At 44.6% G+C, this 14,130-nt stretch overlaps 1 protein-coding gene across 1 annotated transcript in view; it reads left to right on the top strand.

Annotated features, from left to right (window-relative positions):
• ZFAT (zinc finger and AT-hook domain containing) overlaps positions 1 to 14,130 on the top strand; it is a 399,551-nt gene that overhangs the window by 220,904 nt on the left and 164,517 nt on the right. Inside the window, 1 exon segment of the mRNA XM_077493855.1 lies at positions 6,400 to 6,487. Coding sequence (XP_077349981.1) covers positions 6,400 to 6,487 — 88 coding nt within the window.

Here is a 14,130-nt window from a genome sequence, read left to right as displayed (position 1 = left end):
TTCTTTGTGGTCAGGTAGTTAAAAGTGGACAGTGTCAAGAGTAGTGGGATGGAGTGGGTAGAGCAGTGGATGGTGTGGTAGGGTAGAGCAATGGACGGTGTGTGGGTAGAGTGGTGTGGATAGAGCAGTGGACAGTGTGGGTAGAGCGGTGTGGATAGAGCAGTGGACGGTGTGGGTAGAGCGATGTGGATAGAGCAGTGGACAGTGTGGGTAGAGCGGTGTGGGTAGGGCAGTGGACGATGTGGGAGTCCTCAGTTCTGGCACAAAACGCCGGACCGCCAGTGTGCATGCGCTGCTGGAGTCAGCGGCTGCATGAAGGCTGACTATCTCCTAAACCATACAGGTTTAGGAAAGATATTCATTTTACCTACAGGTGTCGCACTTTGAATGACAATTATGCTGTCATACAACACTGTACCCAAATGAAATTTTTATAATTTTGTTCCCACAAATAGAGCTTTCTTTTGATGGTATTTGATCACCACTGGAATTTTTATTTTCTGCTAAATAAATAAAAAATTAAAATGTTTTTCTTTTGTTTCTGTTACAAAACTTTGTAAATGTGTTTTTCTCCTTTACTGATGGACACTGATGGAGCTGCACTGACGGGCACTGATGGACACGATGAGGTGGCACTGATGATGGGCACTAATATGCGTCACTGATGGGGCACTGATAGGTGGCATTGATATGCAGCACTGATGGGTACACATAGGCGGCATGGGTGGGCACTGATAGGTGGCACTAATGTACACTAATAGATGGTCTTTACCTCAGACTGACACACAGCAACAACGATCGCTGCGATGCTCGCCCCCGGGGGTGAGCAATGTCTTGATATCCTGCTGACATCATGTGACTTCCGTTCAGGATATCACAACCACTTTGCCAACGTCATTTTGCTATATGGCGGGTATTTATTTCTGTTACGGGGTTAAGAGTTAGTTTGTTTATTTTTTAGTTAGTGGTTTTTAATTTTTTTTATTTATTAATAATAATGATAATAATAATAATTAGTATTTAGTTATTTTATTTCTTCCTATTATTATTATTATTAATAATAATAATTTTTTATTTTATTCCAGTTGAGCAGAAAAGCACTCAAAAGCAAATGACAAAGCGGGCATCAATTAGCTCAAATTGAGCTACCAAAGAATCTCCAAAGCTTTTATGATCTTCAGGCGTGGACCTTGGAGTGGATCATAGGGAATAATAGATTTTTTTTTTTTTCTCCTCCAGCATTTTGGAGCTTCGGGCTTTGAGCTACAAAAAGTTTAGATGTGAATGGGGCCTAAAGGGGAGGCAGCACAATATTAAGCTCTCTCTGTCATTGTAGTTTTTTTTTTCAGCTTCTTGTCAGCATACCAACTGGCCTTGTGCTGCTTTTTTTTTTTTTAATTGTCACTCTTTTATTTTTTGGGCTGTAAAAAAAAAAAAAAACCCCCGCATGGGTGATCGAATACCACCAAAAAAGAAAGCTCTATTTGTGGGGAAAAAAAGGACGTCAATTTTCTTTTGGAAGCCACGTCGCACGTCCGCGTAATTGTTGGTCAATCGACGCAGCGCCGAATCGCAAAAAAGTGCCGTGGTCAGGAAGGGGAGTAAAATCTTCCGGGGGGCTGAAGCGGTTAAAGCAAATTTGTCAAGCCCTGGGGTAATTAATATAGAGACATTTTGCATTGAGTATTCTATATCTGCCTGGGGTCAGCTTTAAAAAAACTGAGAATATAAAAAGAACAAAAAATGGTATAAAAACATCATACAAATCATTTTAAATATTGCCCCAAACCTTGTTTTTACTTTCCCATTAGGAGGACATAAACCTGCAGTAATGGGTAATTCATTGTACAAAGTAGTTCTCATTAGAAGAATCCCTGAAATCAGAATAGAGACGTAACCGTCCACGTGTCAATGTATGGCTGGTGAAGCACGCTGGACTTGCTGTTCGGTATCCGGCATAAGATTGCAGATGGCGTCGGGATGCCGTCATGTTCTCTGGCTGCTGTATTCCTTTTTTTATACATTATGCCGCCCGCTGACAAGTATAATTTGTTTTGAGAAGTTTCCATTTTTTTTTTCCTTCTAAAGATTAGACACAGGACAGCTGGGGAGAGCGGTTCTGACAGTCTCTGTTTGAAGGACTTTGATGCTAACGGGCTCACCTGGAAGGAATCTCTGCTCTGATTGATGCGCTTTGAAGTCGATTCCACATTCCCAGAGCGTTTCAAGTTCCGTGGATGTGAACGGAAGGGGAGGAAAGAAAGGCTTTCCACTGCAGTCTGCAGCCGGCTTTTCATTCTCGGCATTAATCGGCGAAGCTGGAAACTAAATAGGAGCCACTTTCCCACATGTCAGGTTCCAGCCATTCGCAGGTGTTAGACCAGCTGAAGCCAAAGCGCTAAAATCGCAGCGGAAGTATCATAAATGAACACTGTTTAACCACTTGCCTGCCGGGCACTTACACCCCCCCCCCCCTTCCTGCCCAGGGCATTTTTCAGCTTTTAGCGCTGTCGCACTTTGAATGACAGTTGCGCAGTCGTGCTACACTGTACCCAGACTACATTTTTTTGATCATTTTCTTCACACAAATAGAGCTTTTTTATGGTGGTATATAATCACTGCTGGGTTTTTTATTTTTTACAAAAAAAAAAAGACCAAAAATGTTAAAAAAAAAATAAAATAAAACGTTTTTTACTTTTTTTCTGTCAGTAAATTTTATAATGAAGTAATTTTTCGCCTTCACTGATGTGCGCTGATGAGGTGGCACTAATATGCCGCACTTATAGGCACTGATGAGGAAGCGCTAACATGCCGCACTTATGGGCACTGATAGGTGGCACAGATGAGCACTATTAGGCAGCACTAATGGGCACTGTTAGGCGACACTAGTGGGCACAGATAGGCAGTACTAATGGGCACTGGGTGGCACTGATTGGCATTACTGATGGGCATTGATGGTGATGGGCATTAATGGGCAGCACTGATAGGTGGCACTAATTGCCAGCACTGGCTGGCATTACTAATGGGCACTGATTAGTGGCACTTGTGGGCACTGATTGCTGCCACTGGTGGGCACTGATTGCTGCCACTGGTGGGCACTGATTGCTGCCACTGGTGGGCACTGATTGCTGCCACTGGTGGGCACTGATTGCTGCCACTGGTGGGCACTGATTGCTGCCACTGGTGGGCACTGATAGCAGGCAATGGTGGGCACTGATTTGTGACACTGTTTTGCAATATTGTAATCAGGGCACTGATGATCAGTGCCCTGATTACTTTCCTAGATGCCCCCCTGCATTGAGATGCCGTTGATCGGCTCTCCTTGCCACACACTCTTGTCAGTCTGAGGTGAGGAGAGCCGATTACCGTCACTTGCTTGTTTACACGTGACCGGCTGTGATTGAACGCAGCTGATCACATGGTTAAAGAGCCGCGGACGTGGCTCTTTCCACAGATCGGGATCACGCCATGTCCTTGCCACACAGCGCGGCCGTTCTGGGACACCGTCATATGACATCTTCCCAGAACGAGAGCCGCACCGGGGTAGGAAGCAGTTAACCACCTCAGTACCAACACCCTTTTTAAAAAAAATAAAAATAAAAACAGTTTTCAGTGTTGTGATCATTTTGACTGACAATGACTCAAGAAGAGGAGATGTGGACAAAGTGGTTGACCGTGGTGCATAAGGGCCTACGCAATACTTCCCTCGTTGAAGCAAAGTGTTACGGTGCTGGTACCTTGTCCCAACGAGGCTGGCGAAACTATACCCTGGTACCTCGCCCCTTTGTTTTCAGTGATGCGGGCAGGAGGTATATATATATATATATATATATATATATATCTCACATCTGAAGGTCCGACATTTCTGGATTACAATGTTCAGTCGTGTCTATTCAGTGACGGGACAGAATAGACCCAGAGGTGCCAAAACAGAGCTGTTTGCTGACCTGTTGGAGGAGATCTCCAGACATCTTCTAACTCTTGTGTTTATCTTTCTAGCAGGGAAAAATAACTATAGCGCGAGCATGGAATGTGCCCGGGATCAATGTCACGTTGGTGAAACATAAAATATCCTGGATTACAGTCAATGAAAAACTGATATCCATAAAGATAAACAAGTTAATTTTTAAAAAAATATGAAACCCCTGGATTATGCACCTACAAGCCCCCTAGATGCTGGGCCACCTTCAGGATGGAGGCCCCGGCCAAGGGGACTAGCTTCGCCTTTCTCTATTTTTTTTCTACTTACTTTTTGTTTATTATCATATTATGGTTTCTGTTTTGAGCTAATGATTCTTTGTAATTTTGCTGATGGGGGACCATGAAGCTTCCTTAACCCTCATACTTCCTCTGGAGTGAGGTCTAGGGATAGGAGTCATTGGGTTTACTTTCAGACAATGATGTACCCCTTTCTCTCCATGTACTTGGCATTATGGTTTATTATGCATTATTGACTATGGTTTATTAAAATGTTGTTTCGCATTTATTTCATTTTTTTGATATTGCATTAATACCTTGGATTGCGAATAACACGGTTTACGAGCGTTTTACAATACGAGCTGTAATTTTTAAAAAATCCTGACTTTATTTTCAAGCGTTGTCTCGCAAGACGAAGCAGGATTTAAGCCAATGGGGTGTGCAGTACCGCATTTGGCCAGAGGTGCGGGGGTGCCGGTTGCACTCCATTCCCGAGTGTCCCTGAGCCTCTCCGAGGGGCTCAGTGTGGTCTCAGAGTGTCTCCGGTGCCCCCCCCCCCCACACACCTCTGGCCACATGCGCTACTGCATACAATAGCAATCACTGTGGAACAAATTATCTGAGTTTCCATTGCCTTCTATGGGGAAACCCACTTTGCCATACGAGTGCTTTGGATTAAAAGCATTCTTCTGGAATGAATTATGCTCATAATCCAATGTACCACTGTACTTTTGTAACCAGTTGCTGATACTTCTGGTTTCTTATTAGGCAGAACCTTTGGACACAGCTGATCACAGATTGGGGTAAAGGGCCAATCACAGCAGCCCATTACCATGTGATCAGTTGTGTCCAATCACAGCTGGTCACATATAAACACACTTGCCAGTTAGTGGCATTCCTTTCCTCACACACTGTCTCTGTGTGAGGAAAGGAGAGCTGATAAGCGGCAAGTTGACCGGGCACAGTGAGTACATCATTTACACTGATTAACAGTGCATCCCCATTAGTGCAGCCTTAATCAGTGCCCATTAGTGCAGCCTCATCAGTGCCCATTTGTGCAGCCTCATCGGTGCCCATTTGTGCAGCCTCATCGGTGCCCATTTGTGCAGCCTCATCGGTGCCCATTTGTGCAACCTCATCGGTGCCTATTTGGGCAGCCTCATCGGTGCCTATTTGGGCAGCCTCATCGGTGCCCATTAGCGCAGCCTCATCGGTGCCCGTTAGCGCAGCCTCATCGGTGCCCATTAGCGCGGCCTCATCGGTGCCCATTAGCGCAGCCTCATCGGTGCCCATTAGCGCAGCCTCATCGGTGCCCATTAGCGCAGCCTCATCGGTGCCCATTAGCGCAGCCTCATCGGTGCCCATTAGCGCAGCCTCATCAGTGCCCATTAGCGCAGCCTCATCAGTGCCCATTAGCGCAGCCTCATCAGTGCAGCCTCATCAGCGCACCTCAGTGAAGAAGAAAATTACTTGTTTGCAAAATTTCATTTCCGAAACTAAGAAAAATTTTCTATTCAAATTTTTTTTTCCTGTTCGTTTAGTAAAAAAACAAAAAAAAAAAAAAAATAACCCGATGGTGATTAAATACCACCAAAAGAAAGCTATATCTGTCTCAAAAAAATGATAAAAATCTAATTTGGATACAGGGCTGCATGACCATCCAATTGTCATTTAAAGTGTGACAGCTTCGAAAACTGAAAATTTGCCTGGGCAGGAAGGGGGGTAAGTGTGCCCAGTATTGAACTGGTTAAAAAATAAAATGCAAAGCTTTACAATCACTTTAAGTGACCAAATTTTATCCACACTGGATGGGGCCCACAGATGCAAATCTTTTGGTAGTTTATTTTAGATCTAGGTATTTAGCTGTCTGCCTGGAGTTCAGCTATAAAGCTACTAGATTTGAAGGTTGCTCATATACAATTGCTTGCAGTTTTATATCGCTGTACAGCGCTTGATAGTCTTGAACGTCACGCTGTCATTCTGCTTGGCTCTGGATGAATTTTTTATTTTTTTTTATGTCTGGATAAAAATGATCCAGTTTTTGTCGACAGAAAACTCAGCGCTGCAGTAAAACACTCTGCTTCATCAATCACAATTTTGGCTAGTCAATACATTGCCTCTTCTGGCTCATAAGTCACAATTATTCTGTAATGTTATCGATTGTCTGCATCTCTCTCTCTCTCTCTCTCTCTCTGTCTGCAGGATAAAAAGACCTACTCCTGCCCTGCCTGTGAAAAGTCCTTTTCAGACGACCGCCTTATAAAATCCCATATAAAGGCCAACCATCCTGGTAAGTCGAATGTGAATGGAGAAAATGACTGCGCTTACCCAAAAAATATATAAAACAAAAAATTGTGAGCAGCTACACAAGAATGTGACAAAAATTCTAAAGGATGTGGGTAAAAGTGTAGCGCTAAATAAAGCAGTGAAATATGTATAAATCACTAAAAAAACAGATAATGAAACAAATGTGCAATGGTGTTCTAAAACCAATGTTAGCCCTTGTACACACGGTCGGACGTTCCGACGGAACATGTCCGATCGGATCGTGTTGTCGGATAATACGACTGTGTGTGGGCTCCATCGGACTGTTTCTGTCGGAATATCAAAGTTTTAGAGCTGGGCTATAAAACTTTCCAACAACATGATCTGATCGGACTTTGTCCGATTTGTGTAGAGAATTCCGATCGGACAAAGTCCCTCACATGCTTAGATCAAATTCCTAGACCAAAGCTATTGGCTACTAGCCTGAACGTAGTCCCGTCGTAATGAAATAACGTTGTCACTTTACATACGATCGGGTTTTCCGACAACTTTGTCCGACCGTGTGTATGCAACACAAGTTTCGGACAAAATCCGTCGGATTTTGTTGTCGGAATGTCCGACCGTGTGTACAAGGGCTTAAAGTCCACCACATTCAAGACACATTCAAGACCCTCTGCCTCACCCACAAATGCATGCATGGAGACGCTCCTCAATACCTATTAGAGAAAATAAAACACTACACGCCCAACCGCAGTCTTCGATCCTCTAACCAAAACCTCTTCCTCGTTCCCAAATCTCGGTACAAATCAAAGGGGGAACGGAGATTCGCTGTCCAAGGACCACGGCTATGGAACGCTCTACCAACCAACATCCGCTTGGAAGAAAACCTCCAGGTTCAGGAAAAAAACTCAAGACCTTCCTCTTCTAGAAGCTGGACAACAAAGCTCCGCACAGCGCCTTGAAGCGATTCAGTTCGCTTTGTGCGCTATACAAATTATTCATTCATTCATTCCACCAATAAAACTAAAATGAAGAAAGTGTCCATCATGGAGGCAGAAGAATCTCACTGTAACGATGGTACAAAAGCGATGTGAACCATCACATGGAGATTTCTTTCAAGCGAATAATATGACTTGAATACGCTTACCGGAACGGTTGGACCCAACTGTCAGCGACAACAGGTCATTCGAGCAAAGATTATCCCAATGAGCAGATAGACCCAAAGCATCACAGGAATCCTGGAGGGGTGTTTATATGCTCCGCTGGTCTCCTGATGGTGTCAAGGGCGGGGAAACCACTGGACCTCTCACAGTCAGCCAAATCTTGGTCTCCAGTTATGAGGATGGATCAAGTAACCAGAGATGTCAGCAAGGCATCCAAAGGGGATGAGTGGATAAAATATAGGGTACCCTCTAAGGGGATAACCCGAAACCAATAACGGAACCCAAAGAAAGGCTTTCATCCATAAAACATGGAAAAAAACAATGGTGCTCCAATAGTGCAGGTCAAAAATGGCAGGTTTTAATTGAAATAAAAACCAACATACGTGTATAAAAGTGGTCACAGTTCAAATAAAAGCAATGTGGGGAATGGTGTACCTGGCCCAATGCATTTCGTCCAATAAGGACTTCTACTGGGGCATGATGCCCCACTGATATTTCACTGCTTTGATTGTTTAGCGCTACACTTTTACCCAAGTCGGAATTGATAGAAAATACATTTCATATGGCGCATAAAGAAGTTAGATTGTATTCATAAGATAGAAAATGATCCAGTCATCTAATATTTCGTTCTAGACCAGGGGTCTCCAAATGTACTAAACAAAGGGCCTGTTTACTGTCCTTCAGAACTTAGGGGGTCAGACTGTGGCCTTCGGGAATAGAAAATGTCCCAGCATCAGTTGGCATAAACAATACCTCCTCTTTGGTGTCATTGGGAGGAATTGTGCCCCATCATTGGTGTCATTGGCCCCCATTGTTGTTGTCATTGGGAGGAATTGTGCCCTGTCATTGGGCCCCATTGTTGGTATCATTGGGAGAAATCGTGCCCCATTGTTGGTGTCCGTGAACGAAATAGTGCCCCAAGGGCCAGATAAAAGCAAGTGAAGGGCCAGATCTGGCCCCCACGCTGCAGTTTGGAGACCACTGCTCTAGACACTCCTAGTGCTGCTTTTCCTAAACCTACAGTAAGATATTGACTTAAAAATGTGGTGATTGTTACAGCTGAATTCCAGGTATGGCAACTTTTACATCATTTTATTAGTTCAGCTTGGAGCAATGTAAGTATATACCGTACCTGTGGAATTCCTTGGAAGCTGGAAATTTCTGTAGCAGGCACCCCTACTCCAGTGATCTCCACTAGCTTCCAGGTCCTGTAACGAGTGCCTGCCATGTTGCATTACGAACACAGGAGGTCCCACGCTTGGCATGGTCACCACTCAGGCAGCACTTGGCATTTTCTCAATGCAAAGTATTTTCTGATTGGAGGAAGTGGAAAGGTTTATTACATCACATCCACCTCCTCCACTCATAGAATACTTTGCATTCATTGAGAAATTGAAAAGTGTTCTCTGACTGGCTCCTATGCCAAGTAAGTGACCTGTGTTTGGTACAAGGAGTGCAGAGAATAGGGTGCTCTGGATAACAAGGAGACTTTGACAAGCAGTACATGACTGGCTATTGAAATGTGATTAATGCAGCACTTCAGAAGAGGGAAGCACACTCTATAGGAAAAACAAAGCAAAGAAGAAGGTGCATCTAAGTGCAGTAATGAAATATATTAATGACAAGGACGGGTTAAAAATACCTTACAAGTTGGAAGTGAAAAACGGGCATATCACTGAAGCCATAACATCCAGCGGGATGCCTTCTGGGAGTAAAGACAGCTGCAGGTGGAAGTTCCAGCTGACCAGCAGTGGGAAACACTGTGTTTCTGATCCAAGATGGAGAACTGTGCTGTCAGGACCAGCATGGAATGGAAGCAACCAGACGTGAAGCCAGAGTGGGCTGGACATGTTTCAATGCATGCCCAGTCGCTCCTTCAAACCAATGAAGAAAAGTTGAAGAAAGTTTGACGTCACTTCTGGTTGCCTGGATTCCATACTGGTCCTGTCAGCCAGCACGGCCCTCCATCTTGGATCAGAGATGCAGTGTTTCCCACCGCTGGTCGGCTGGAACTTCCATTTGCAGCTGTCTTTACTCCCAGGAGGCATCCCACTGGACGTTATGGATTCATTGATATGCCTGTTTTTTAATTCCCTCTTGTAAGTAATCTTGTAAGAACCTTGCTTGTCATTAAAGTGTTTTATTACTGCATTTAGAAGTGTCTTCTTCTCTGACCTATGTCCGGTAAGAAGCAATGCAGCCGCTCCACACAGGACCCAGAGGCTAGCAGAAATCACCGTAGTAATGGTGTTTACTACAGAGATTTCCAGCTTCAATGTTTGTTCCACAGGTATGGCTCATACATACTTGGTTCAAGTCCAAGCTGGACCAATGTAAGTATGTAAAGATTGCTATACCCTATCTTGAAGAAACGCTGGCACTTCGGTAGAATCCAAATACAGATAACCTTCATTAAAAGCCACGCAGAGGGCAACGTGTTTCAGCCATTATGCCTCCACCCAAAAGGGAAAGCTCTGCTTGTTTGTACCATCCCCCCCTCCACTGCCACATTTGCCACTTTTTTGGGGGGGAGGGGGAGCGGGTACCTGGTTTTGACAGGTACCTGCTCCCAAGTCCGGCCCAGATCGCCGTGGCAAACTAAGCCAGCAGTCCCCCCGTCCCCCCAGAGTCTTCTGGGACACATCACAGGTCCTAGAAGACAGACCGTTCACAAGGTGCAGCGTAACTTCCTGCACAGAAGGCTTCACTTCCTGTTTCCCTTAGTAGAAATGCCGGCATCTGCACCCGAAGCCGATTGAAGAATCAGCTCGAATGAGGACATTGCTGGATCCCTGGACAGTAAGTGTCCTTATATTAACCTCTTGAGATCCGCGCTGTAGCCGTCATTTGGACTACGTCTATTGACGTCGTCCCGTGCACGAGCGGCCTGCGCGCCCCCTGAGGGGCGCGTGCGGCACGCTCTGTGATCGGCGAGTCAATGAGACTCGCCTGATCACCGATCCGAGCAAGGGGGATCCGAGCACCCCTTACCATGTGATCAGCTGTCAGCCAATGACAGCTGATCATGTGACAAAACAGAGCCGGTAATCGGCTATTTTTCCTCCTCGCGCTGACAGTGCGAGGAGAGAAAAAAGAAGCCGATCACCGGCGGCCGTGATCGGGACTTCAGTCCCGATCACGGCCAGTGTATCAGTGCCCACCTGCCCCCTGCCAGTAACCCCCAGAGAATTAAAAAAGTGCCACCCAGCAATGCCATACATCAGTGCCCACAGTGCCATACATCAGTACCCACAGTGCCACCTATCAGTGCCCACAATCTGCCTCAACAACATTGCTGCACCTCAGTGCCACATATCCGTGCCCATCAGTGTCATCTACCAGTGCCCAGCAGAGCCACCTATCAGAGCCACCTATCAGTGCCCATCAGTCCCATCTATCAGTGGTACCTATCAGTGCCCCTTAGTGCCACCCATCCATGCCACCCATCCGTGCCACCTATCAGTGCCCATCAATGCCGCCTTATCTGTGCCCATCAGTACTGCCTTATCTGTGCCTATCGGTGCCACCTTATCTGTGCCTATTAGTGTCGCCTTAACTGTGCCTATCAGTGCCCACCAGTGCCGGCTATCAGTGCCGCCCATCAGTGCCCACCAGTGCCGCCTCATCGGCGCATTTCAATGAAGGAGAAAAATGACCTGTTTGCAAAATTTTATAACAAACTATTAAACATGATTTTTTTTTTTTTTTTATTTTGCATCTTTTTTTGTTTGTTTAGCAAAAAATAAAACTCCCAACTGTAATTAAATACCACCAAAAGAAAGCTTTATTTGTGTGAAAAAAAATGATAAAAATTTCATTTGGGTACAGTGTTGTATGGCCGCGCAATTGTCATTCAAAGTGCATCAGCGCTGAAAGCTGAAAATTGGTCTGGGCAGGAGGGGGGTTTAAGTGCCCAGTAAGCAAGTGGTTAAAAGTCAGTAGCTACAGTATTTGAGAGGACAGGGAGGAGGTGTATACTCATTGATTAATCTTTAGTGCAGCTGGGCCCGGACTTCCCCACAGCGCCACAAGCGCAGCAGTAGGAAGAGGACAGGGCAGCTGAAGATTTCTACTCCAGCAGCCTACACCGTGTCTACATTGTGAGATATACTTTATAACAAGCAAGTAAAGTAACTAAAAGCTTGTAAGGAACTTTTTTATTTTATTTTATAACTAAACTTTAGCTTTAAGATTTTTTAACATGGGCAACAGTGGAGGGAGCCTGAAGCAGCATCCTCCCCAGGAAAGGTAAATATTTCATCCTTTCCGTTTCCATTCATTTATGTAAGCCAGAGAGACTGTGAACACAGCTGTGTTTACATCTGAAGACAGATCCATTGTCAATTGTCAATTCTACATCAGACAGATTTTTATTTTTTTTCTTAGTGTTGTTTCAAGTTTTAAACAGAGTTAATGAGAGAAAATCCCACAACAAGGTGCCTAGTTTTTTGTTAATTTAGGACAGATGCCGGCAACATACACTCATCCTTTTAAGGAATAGAGAGAATATGAGCTGCCAGTTGAGGTGACATAATTACTTATGACACTTGCCTGAAACTGACTGATGATTTCCAGTAGACGTAACCAAGGGGGAGAAAGATGACTGTAATATTGAGATAACCCCGACATCGGGCTCTAATCTCCCTGCAGGGGACACAGATGGGATTTTTTAGCACAGGATAGCTGCATAACCATGCATTATCCACCATTTAAAGCACCCCAAAGAAATGTAAAATACATACTTTTACTGAATTTATATTTCTTGCAAAATTACTAAATTTATTTTTAAACTTTGCTGTTTGCAATCCCCAGTAATCACGCTCTGCTTTAAATTTTCATCAAGCCCCACACACTGGCTGAAACTCCAGGCTGGCTTCTATGTGGAAGTCCCTTAAATAGCTACTATAAGAAAGGCCAAGTCAGGAAGAAGTGACACAATGTAGGATGTGTGGTCTTTGGGGCTTGTTAGAGCTCAGATGTTGGTTAAGCATTGACAACCAGGGATTCCCTCACTTTAAAGAGATTTCCTCTCACTTCCTGTTTTGACAAAGGAATAGGAGGTGAAGGGACGTCTTTCAAATGGGACACAGATGTTAAAAAAAAAAAAAAAAAATGAAGGGGTTATAACCCTCCCTTACTCTCTTTAGTTCTACTTTAAAGGATAAATACAGCCAAATCACGTTTGGCTGTACTTCTGTGGATCACAGGAGTGCAGTTTGTTTTGTACTCGTTTGACCCGTTTTCAGTAGATTGCGGCTTTACATCACAGAGCCGATCTAGGCTCTGGTAAGATCGCGACCATGTGTTCGGGATCCACCCGCATGCCTGGACTGGTATCTGGCTCAGCCTCTCAGCGAGCTGCTGAGAGCCTGTGTTGGCCGCTCCCGCCCCCTCCGCAGCCCAGTGCTCCAGTGAGCGGAGGTGGGGCACAGTAGAGAGCCGGTGGCTGACAATCACCAGCTCTCTGCTGACAGAGCTGTGAGAACCGAGCGATCGGCAGTGTTTGATTGTTTGGTCCTCAGTATTAGAGCCGGCGGGGGACCGATGCTGCATCCAGCTAGGTAAGTATGATTAAAAAAACAAAACAAATCCCATACTTCTCTTTTAGGAGTTGGATTGAAGTTTACTGTTAGGGGTTGGGTTAAGGTTTAGTGTTGGATGTTGGGTTAAGGTGCATTGTTGAGTTGAGGTTTAGTATTGGGTTGAGTTTTAGTATTGAGGGTTAGTTTGAAGTTTAGGGTTGGGGATTAGTTTAACGTTTAATGTTGGGGTATAGGATGAGGTTTAATGTTGGGGGTTAAGTTGAGGTTTAGCATTTGTTTTTTGTTGCTGTTTAGTATTAGAGGTTAGTTGAGGTTTAGTGTTTAGAGGTTAGTTGAGGTTTAATGTTGGAAGTGTGGTGTGAGGTTGAGGGTTAGGATTTAGGCTGAGTTTAATGGTTGGGTTGAGGTTAATGTTGGGGGTTAAGTTGAGGTATAATGTTATGGTTAAGGTTTAGGGATTGGTTGAGATTTGATGCCAGGGTTTAGGCTGCACGTAGCATGGAATTATGTTGTCCATTAGTGTTGGAGCTTATCCCTCCTTGGAGACCACTTTAGCTCTGTCTGTGTCCCTGGGCCTACTTTATTACAGCCATGCATGACTTGAGGGTACAGATTGTCCAGCTTATCTCTGACTGAGTAGCAGTTTTCTGCTATTACTTCAACATTGAAAGAAACTGTTGTGGCCCTTATTAATGTGGTGCACCACACCTGGCCTGGGCCCTACAGGGATTCAAAAGTCTCCAAAACTTTCCCTTCACACCTTCTTGGTTGTTGTTTTTATATGAAATTGGAAGCATCCTGATTTCCATGCCTCCTAAATGCTTGCTGGCACTGCATCCTTTGTCACAAAATGGTCTGTTTCGTCTTTGGGATCCGGTCTTTTCTCACTTTAACAAGGTGCTTACTATTCCTGTTGAGGATTTCCCTTCATTTAAGAACAGCACTGGTAAGAGACTGAAAGC

The sequence above is a fragment of the Lithobates pipiens genome, unplaced genomic scaffold (genome assembly GCF_037356315.1).
Source record: "Lithobates pipiens isolate NorthernLeopardFrog02 unplaced genomic scaffold, aLitPip1_a1.2 Scaffold_19, whole genome shotgun sequence".
In the NCBI taxonomy this organism is placed as follows: domain Eukaryota; kingdom Metazoa; phylum Chordata; class Amphibia; order Anura; family Ranidae; genus Lithobates; species Lithobates pipiens.
This window is presented reverse-complemented; position numbering and strand designations above follow the sequence as displayed.